At 38.1% G+C, this 9,614-nt stretch overlaps 1 protein-coding gene across 1 annotated transcript; it reads left to right on the top strand.

Moving 5' to 3' along the window:
• The first annotated feature begins 4,044 nt into the window (after window positions 1-4,044).
• On the top strand, window positions 4,045-7,896 carry LOC143581822 (uncharacterized). Its single transcript, XM_077064512.1, has 2 exons — window positions 4,045-6,041; window positions 6,691-7,896. Exons 1-2 carry the CDS (start codon window positions 4,988-4,990, stop codon window positions 7,446-7,448), a joined length of 1,812 nt encoding a protein of 603 aa, XP_076920627.1. The 5' UTR covers window positions 4,045-4,987; the 3' UTR covers window positions 7,449-7,896.
• The last annotated feature ends 1,718 nt before the right edge of the window (window positions 7,897-9,614 follow it).

Consider the following 9,614-nt stretch of genomic DNA (forward strand, 5'->3'; position numbering starts at 1 on the left):
TGAGTTGATAACGAAGAAAAGTAATGATAGAGACGATGATCCCAATGCATCGAAAGGTGCAGGTGGTGAGTTGCCATGAACTGAACAAACTCTTGGGACTTCCACATCTCAGGGGGAGTCAACTGGTACAATAGGTGGATCAGGTGGTGACGATGTTGTGGTTGTGGATGAGGAGGTGATGTTGGATGATGTTGTGGGTGATGAAGATGTGTTACCGGTTGATGAGATTGAAAAGATAGGAGCTGAGATTGTGATTGATAGTGAGATTGAAGAGGGAGAGATTGTGGAGGACAATGTAGAACATGATATCCCAAAAGTTGATAAGGCAAATGTGGGTCAAGATATGGAAAGTGATGAGTCTAAATGGGAAGAGCAGCCGAGATGGAAAGAAAGATACGCTCAGTGGTTTGTGAAGACAAAGAAGCCAGCGGTTCCAACCATGTTCAAGAAGAGTTACAACATCAAAGGGTATGCTGAATCGAAGAAGGGTGTTATATGCTGGTTGTATAATGAGCAGTTGAGATAATTTGTGATTAAACGTTTTGATGGGATTCAGTACTTTAAGAGGTTGTTGAGATCTTTGAATACATTGCCTGAGTGTGAGGTGAAGGATTTGGCTAAGTTGGGGTTGATAAACAGAAGTGATAATAATATGGCTAGAATCATTGGGAAGATTGTGTGGGAAGAAAGTATAAAAGAGAAAAAGTTCGAGTTGTTAAAGCCGCAGAAAGGGAAGCTTGTTGAAGATAAATACAGAGGAATGCGAGCTGATGGCAAACCTTGGATGGTAATGAAATATAAACCGATCCGGTGTTTGAAAGAAGTGCCGATGAAACCAATGCCCAAGGATGTCTTAAAGAATCTTAAATGGTGGTATGTTGATAGTTAAATAGCTGAAGCGGTTATGGTGGACGAAGATGAACAAGAAGTCCTGAGAGTGTATGATCCCATGCACTTGGTAAATTTGTTTCAAGATGATTTGCAGGTGCTAAACGAGAAAAAGATATTCTATATTCCTGCATGGAAAGATGAAGCTAAGAAATATCAGAGAGTGGTTTCTGTTTGTGTCAGAGAAGGCGTTCATGCTTGAAGATGTGTGACACGAGATGTTTGGGATTACAAGACACGTGATTGAAGATAGAGATATGAAGCTACTGCCAAGGGGGAGTCTGTTGGTGCATAATGTCAGTAGTTCAGTATCTAGTGTTTTGTTTGTGTCTGTAATAGTGTTAGTTTGTTTGTTTTGGTTTTAGACATGTTGTCACACAAGTTCGCCTGATGTAAGCGAACTTGTGGACAAGCGAAGTTAAAGACAACTTCGCCTAGTCTGTTAGGCGAAGTTGTCGAAGCCTTTGTAAGCTTAGCATACGGCTTGTTTTGTTTAAGGATTCGAGAACGAGTTTTAGTGATTGAAGATCACGTGTTGAAGTGTTGCAATATAACGTGTCTTATTAGTATTGTAACGTGTGTTTGTGTTTGGTTTTAACGTATTATACATCTTACGCTCGTATCGTGTTACGTAGGGATTACGCACCTACGTCTTACGAGATACTCCTGTGTAGATCCGGCTGGGAACCTACATGGTGTAGTGTACTTTTGAAATCCACATGGTACCATTCTTCAACACAACCATAAGTTACATTAAAGACTCGTTTCTTTGGAGAAGCATAACCCAAGAAATATCCTTCGACAACTTTTTCTTCGAATTTACCCCCATCCTTTTTCAACATCGTACAAGGACACCCAAATGGTTCCAAATACTTTAAATTAGGCTTTCGTCCATTCAAAAGCTCGTAACTCGTCTTCTTAAGTTTCTTGACCGTTGTAACCCAATTTAGTGTATAACATGCAGTATTCACCGCTTCATTTTATAAACGAACAGAAAGTTTAGAATCAGCTTGCATGGTTCTAGCAGTTTCAATCAAAGTTCGATTCTTACGTTCAGCAACTTTGTTTTGTTGTGGGACATAAGGGGCACTGTATTCTCGATGAATTCCTTTTTGAACACAAAAGAAATCCAATACAGTATGTTTGAATTCAGTCTCATTGTCACTCGAATTCTCCTCACTTTATGTTTGTAAAGTGATTCGATCTTAGTAATTAAGTTTTGAACAAGAACGGGTGTGTGATCCTTTGAACTCATAAATAAAACCCACGAGTATCTTGAGTAATCATCGGTAACAACCAAACAATACCAATCACCCGAAATACTTGCACGGTTCACTGGACCGAACAAATCCATATGAAGTCGTTCCAACGGTGTATCTATGGAATTAAATAACTTGGATGGATGTGACTTTTTCTTCTGTTTGCCCTTTTTACAAGCAACACAGTGATCGGATAACTTAAAATTCTTTAAAGACACCCCCACAACCAAGTCATTGGCCATTAAATAATTCATTTTATGAACATGAATATGACCCATTCGTCGATGCCATAAAATTGAATCTTTTTCTGTTGCTTTTGAAATGAAACACGTTTCAATTGAAGTTGAAACTGTCGTGTTCATATTCAAGAAATAAATATCATTTGATCGTGGTGATCGCATGACAACCATGTCCTCGGGAATCACATATCCCGGTTTCAATATTAGACACTCTTAATCAGTTAATATGGTAGTGTACTTCTTGTCACAGATTTGCGACACACTTAATAAATTATGATCTACCTTGTCACAAAAATTAACCTTCTCAAAAGTTATTTTCCCATTTGACACCTCACCCTCTTGTGTGATCATACCCCCAGAATTCCCAGCAAATGCCACATAACCTCCTTGAATATTTCTAACATTTTGCAAGAGGTTGAGATTTCCAGTTATATGACGAGAACATCCACTATCCATAATCCAGTTATCACTAGAAACGGTCTTGGATGTACCCTACACATCAAGAAAAATGATGTTGAGTCAAAGATTTGACCTAAGAGAGATATATGGAAGATTGGAATCTTCTCAACCTCCTCAGAATTCGCTAAGTATGGATCCGGGCACACCTTAGACTTTCGAGCAATCTTTTACTTAGTCGGGTACGATATTTTGCCATTCGGGCAAGGTTATCTTCAAGAAGTCTTCTTAAGTGAATATCCGAGCAAGGTTCACTAATTAGTGCATTACCGAGTAAGGTTTACTAGTTAGTAAATACCCGGGCAAGGATCACTTTGTCAAGCAAGTTTTTTCTTCATAGCCAAGTATGGTTTGCTTCCGAGTAAGCTTTTGGCTAACCAAGCTCAAGAACCAAGTAATTGGAAGACCGGGAAAGGTATTCTTAATAAAACCATGGTCCGAGTAAGCTTGATGAATAATGATATATTCTGAGTATCATCGAGCATGGTTCAACTCCTAGCAAGGAACAGTGCAACCGAGCACACTTTGCTAATAAGCTATTACTTTGCAATATGTTGAAAGGATCATTGAAGAACAAGGTTTCTCGTTGGATATTGTCGGGCAAAGTCTGATAATGTCAAGAGGATTGAAGTCTACTCGGTAAGTTATTTACTTTGTGAAATAACTCCTTAAGTAAAGCATACCCGGAGAACTGTTCCCAAACATACTTGAAAGTTACCAAGCCTACCCGGAGAGGATTAATGCTACAGAGCCTACCCTGAAGACTTGTTTTTACACTTAGACTATTTCTGAATATGTAATTTGTATATGTAAGAATATTTAGGGTTTCTAGAAAGAATGACAGTTGTCCTAGGGTGTCAGGCCTATAAAAGGAATATTTAGGGCACACCTAAAGATAGAGAAGTTAGAGAGAGATGAATACGATATTGAGTAAGAATATCTTTTGAGTGATGGTCGTTCATCAAGAAACCCTAGATCGATTATCATTTGTATGACTAACCTTATATAAATGGAAATCTTTTGAGTGAATCTTATTTTGTGTTTGTTATCTCTGAATACTGATTTTGGAACCCTACGTTTATTATTGATTCCGTCTTTAACAAACGGTTATCTTTCTAAATATAGCAACCCGTCATTAACTCTCTTGTCTACACATATATTCGTGTGAGTTATGACATGATTTGAGTGAAGATCCAGCTGAAATCGGGGACTTGACAAGTGGTATCAGAGCTTGTTATTGCTATTTTAGTAAGATAATTGTTGCTGATTGAAGATTTGAAGAAAGATGACGTACGCAGACCACTGTTCCATTGAAAAAGTGACGTCAGCAGCTCTGTTTTTCATTTTTCTTCCATATCTACAATCAATTGGTGTTTTCTCTTCCTTATTTCCTTTGAAGTTTTAATTTTTATCTCTAAATCTTGTTCTAACGGCACCAGATTTGTCAGATCTGAACAACCGGTATTCAGATATGATAATTTTAAGAAAACCCTGTTTTTACATAGAAACTGATTTTGAATTTTCAAAATGTCTGGTTACGAAGAACAAGAAGTGTCTACTAACAAGATTCCTAGATTGTATGGACAGGAAAATTTCACAAGATGGAAAGTCTTGTTTGAGGCAGCAGTTTGCTATAACGATGTGGATATGTGGAACTCGATTAAGAATGGACCACATGACACCACGGAGGGTGCAAATCCAGGAGCAGCTGCAGCTGTTCAAGAAAGAATGAGGAAAGTTGATGACAGGGCCTTGGCTATGATCAAGATAGGTCTGTCTTGCGAGATTTTAACCAAGGTTGCACATCATGCCACCGCTAAGGCTATGTTTGATGCAGTCCTTGAGATGTATGAAGGGAACACTGAACTGAAAAATATCAAGAAACAACGACTCAAACAACAACTTGAAAGATTCAAGTACAAGGATGGAGAAAGACTAATATCAATCCTTGAAAGATTTCTTGCTATTGTTAATGAACTTCGAACTACTGATTATGTGATGACAGACTTTGATTTAAACACCAAATTGCTGACTTCTATGCCAAAGGAGTGGTATACTGCATGCAAATTTATTTTGTAAAAGCTAAATTTCAATGACTTGAAGTTAGATGATGTGGTGTGTTTTCTTCAAGCAGCTGAGCTGGAAATGATTGAAAATGAAATGATCAAAGAAGAGAAGCCATGTTTCAATCTGTCTAATGCTCTGATTGCACCAATGGGAAATTTATCAACAAAAAATCAACAACAAACTCCCATTATTGAAGAACCAACTGACCACAGTGCAGACACTCATAAATCATTTACTGGTGGTAGCATAAGTCAACATGGAAGTCAATCAAGGTTTAATGTCCAACTGATTGAAGAAATTGAAACAGCCTCAATGGCAGCAGGGCATGTTCCATTCACCTGTGGGAACAACAGCCAATCAAATGACACTCAAGCTCTTTTCTCAATGTTCACAGACTCATACAATGCATTTGTGGCAAAGAACTTGATTCATATAAGTGTCGTCCAGGATGACCTTGAACAGATTCATGCTGATGATTTAGAAGAAATGGATTTGAAATGGCAAGCAGCCATGTTGGGACTGAGACGCAGGAGATTGTTCAATAGAACTGGTAGATCCTTGGTCTCTGGGCCAAATGAAAGGATTGGTTTTGATAAGTCAAAGGCTATATGTTATAACTGCCAACAACCTGGGCACTTTGCAAGGGAATGTAATCAGCCCAGAAACTTTCAAACCAACCAATTTCAAAATCAACAGCCAAGAAACCAAATGCAATATCAGAACAGGAACAATTTCAACAACAACAATAATCCCAACTTCAACAACTATCAACCACCACAAGTGTATAATCAACAAGCTGCTCCTCAAAATCAGAATTATCAAAGAAATCAAAATCCTCAAGCTGTTCAAAACAACCTCAACATACCCAATCAATCTCAACCAAGAAATCAAGGAAATGTAGCTGTTGCAGCACAACAAGAAGGAGACTTTGACTGGAGCAATCATGAAGATGATATTAAAGCTGCAAATGTGGCATTCATGGCCTTGATTGAGAAAGATGCTGGAACTTCATCTCAGGTACACTCTGCTCCTACTGTTGATTTAAATGAAATTATCAATGAATTGAAAGTAAAAGTAGGCAAGCTTGAAAGTGAGCGTTTCAAGAAGCAAAGTATCATTAATGGGTATGAATGTAGGTCCCCCCGGGGACGTCGCCGATCGATACGAGATCCGCACGAGGTCTAGGAGTGCGGAATCCTCCTAGACTCGTTTATTGGTGTAGAGATAAAGAACACAAACACGTACACGAACAAATACACGAACAAATACAAGAACGGGATAAACAAATCTGCAGATTCTTATATAATAATCAAAACAAATTACATACCAAACTCGTAAACAAATGACGGCCGACCCGAGGTGAGCTCTACCTCGGGTCGTCCCACACGACTCTCACTCTCGGTCTCTCTTTAGACAAATAAACTGTAACACACAATACTCTAATTTCTGGATTCAAAACCTAAACAAGACACACATATATATAGACAAAACATCTTCTCGGGCTTGGGCTTGGGCCAGTAGGCGAAGTTGTTCATAACTTCGCCTATGGCGAAGTTGTGATAACTTCGCCTAAGGCAGAAGTTGTTACAACTTCGCCGTTGGCGAAGTTGTTCTAACTTCGCCTAAGGCGAAGTTGTGCTAACTTCGCCTGTGGCGTTCCGCTGGTCTGAATTGCATAGCGACGGTCACAAAATGCACCAACAGTCTCCCCTTTGACCGTTGCTCTCAATTCTAACAAACACAAAAGATCATCTGTTACAAAACATGCACCAACAATGAAGCAAGTGAACAAATGAATGAAGAAAGGATGAAAAGTTTAGAGGATGACTGTGTAAGCAGTTACAGAGCTCAGACAAGGTTCACAACTGAAATAGAAGGGTTGAAAAAGATGATTGTTGAAGAAAAGGTTCAGAATACAAAGCTGAAGATTGAAAATGATTTCTTGAAGAACTTAGTGTCCACAGGAAACATCTGTGGTATTCTTAACAAAGTGAATGAGAAAGACAAGTATAAAGCAGTTCCACCACCATTCAACAACAACTTTATGCCAAAAGCTGACAAAGAGAAAAGAGATGCATATCTGCAACAATTCAAAGATGTCTTTCATGACAAGGAAGAATTTGCTGATCTATACAAGAATGTTGAAGTAAATGAAAACAGAGAATTTGGTCAAAAAAAGGTGGTGATAGAAGACAAGTCAATTGGAGTTCAAGTCTCTGAAGATGACTTTGATTTTGAGGACTTAAATGCTGATGACCTAAGTGACTTGAGTGATGAAATCACAAATGAAGAAATCAAGGCTGCTGAGAGAAGCAGAAGGTATCAAAAGCCTGAAACAGTTGACAAACTTCCATTGCTTCCTCCCACAAAATCAAAAATGGAAAGACAAAATGAAAGGATGAGAAGGGAGCATGTGAAATTTGATATCTGTGAAAGACCAAAGCAAAGCTATCATGCTGTGAGACCTCCAAGCAAGGCTCTACTGAAAAGAATCAAAGAGAACAACAAGAAGAAAGTATCTGAAACTTTTTGTATTTGAAAACTTCATTCCAGTTTACCCAATATTCTCAAGTGTTGAAGACTTTATCATTGGGGAAGTGGAAACTATGGAAGAATATGAAAAGAGGAAGTCAAGACACAAAGAGAGCCTTGATGAAGAACCTCTGAATCTGAAGGAAATTGTATTTGTCAAAGGAAAGGTGCAAAGAAATGACATCAAAACAAATGAATTTACTCCTATGTCAATTGATTTTGATAATTTGAAGTCTAAGAAGACAATTGGTGTTAATCCACCAAGACCAAGTGAAAGATTCAAGAAAAGTGCTGATCATGAAAAATTCAAAGGAAAAGTGTGGTGTAAGAAATGTGATGAGTACGGCCATCACACTGACTCTTGTAGAGATAGACTCAGTTTCAAACCTTTCCATGTTCCTAATGAAACAAGGTTTGGACAAGACTTTGTGGCTTATAAACAGAAGTATGAAGAATATATGGGAAAAGGGAACAAGGAAAAGAAAGGTAATGAAAGACTTAAGAATCAAGCTGAAAATCAAGAAAGAAGAAGCAAGTCTCCCAAAAAGAATGGATATGGGAAGAAAAAGAACTTCCAACCTTTGAGAATCATTCCAAAAAGGGATACACAATCAGTTAAATCTGACAGCTCTCAAGGATCACAAAGAAGTGAAAAAGAGAAAATCAATGGTATCTTTGCAAAAAGAAAACCAAATGACCTCACTGGTGATGAAAAGTTCTTATTAAAATATGGCTACGAGCCTCAAGAATTCCTTAGGAAACCTAAGGTTGAAATCAAGAAAGAAGTAATTAAGGATGTAGAAAAGTCTACTGATGTGAAAGACTATTTTATTCAAGAATGTGACAATGAAGTCTCTGAATGTGAACATGCAACTTCATATGTGAAAACTCCAAGAGAGTGTGGATATGAAATAGATGATTCAGATCACATTGAAGTCACTCATAAAGATCCTGAACCAACAACACTCACACTCAATGCTGCCACTGAAATTGAACTTGATGATCTGCAAGAAGAAATTTCTTGCACTTCATCATCAAACTGATCATTTTTTCTTTATTTGTGTAGGTGCAGTCCACTGAAGTGAATGATGTATGGTACTTGGACAGTGGTTGCTCTAGGCACATGACCTGTGACAAAAGGTCACTTGTCAATTATGAAGAAAAGTTTGAAGGACCGGTGGCATTTGGTAGTGATGAAAATGGAGGAAAGATTGTTGGGAAAGGAATATTGACAAATGGAAAAGTCACCTTTGATAATGTCTTTTATGTGGAGGGTCTTCAATATAACCTATTAAGTATATCACAAATGTGTGATAAGGGTTATAAAGTTGGCTTTGATGATTCACATTGTTTCATTTTGAAACCTGAATATGTTATACCACCTGACATGATCTTATATGTCCGTATGGCACCTTTGCCTACCTAAGAATGCTGTTTGGACAATGTAATGCTCCAGCCACCTTCCAACATTGCATGGTGGCCATCTTTCATGAAATGATCGAACACTCTATGGAAGTTTTCATGGACGACTTCTCAATCTTTGGAGCCTCCTTCGATCATTGTTTGAAAAACCTAGACAAAACGTTGACTAGGTGTGAAGAAGTAAAGTTAGTACTCAATTGGGAAAAATGCTACTTTATGGTCAAAGAAGGCATTGTTCTCAGTCATAAGATATCTCAAGCATGACTAAAAGTTGATAGGAAAAAAATCGAAACCATATCCAAACTTCCGCCACCAACTTCAGTCAAAGCCACTAGATGTTTTCTAGGTCACACAGGATTCTATCGCATATTCATAAAAGACTTTTCCAAAATTGCTAGACCTATGACCAAACTTCTAGAAAAAGGCGCACCATTCGTCTTCTCTGAAGAATGTGTTGAATCATTCAACATACTGAAAGAAAACTTTGCAGTTGGAGCCGTACTCAGACAATGCAAAGAGAAACATTTTCACCCAATTATAAACACATGAGCATGTAAGCATAGAACACCAAATCAAGAATTTATTTAAGTAAAGTATACAATAACGTTTGTGGTTTAAGACCCAAGTAAAAAGAATTTAGTTTGGATAAGTATGATATGTCACCCCCAAAGTGTCGGACCGGTGCGGGACACGGTTTCCCAACGATTCACGGGGCAACGTGTTAGAGTGCGGAATCCTCTAACACGGCGAT

This window comes from Bidens hawaiensis, unplaced genomic scaffold (assembly GCF_021521415.1).
Source record: "Bidens hawaiensis isolate Kalapana, Puna unplaced genomic scaffold, B.hawaiensis_p1.1 tig00031200_1, whole genome shotgun sequence".
Classification (NCBI taxonomy): domain Eukaryota; kingdom Viridiplantae; phylum Streptophyta; class Magnoliopsida; order Asterales; family Asteraceae; genus Bidens; species Bidens hawaiensis.

Bases quoted from the DNA above. Each gene is read 5' to 3' on its own strand.
- LOC143581822 (XM_077064512.1), top strand. From the start codon at position 4,988: ATGATTGAAAATGAAATGATCAAAGAAGAGAAGCCATGTTTCAATCTG. The intron at 6,042-6,690 runs GTAGGTCCCCCC...CCAACAATGAAG, and splicing joins TATCATTAATGGGTATGAAT to CAAGTGAACAAATGAATGAA.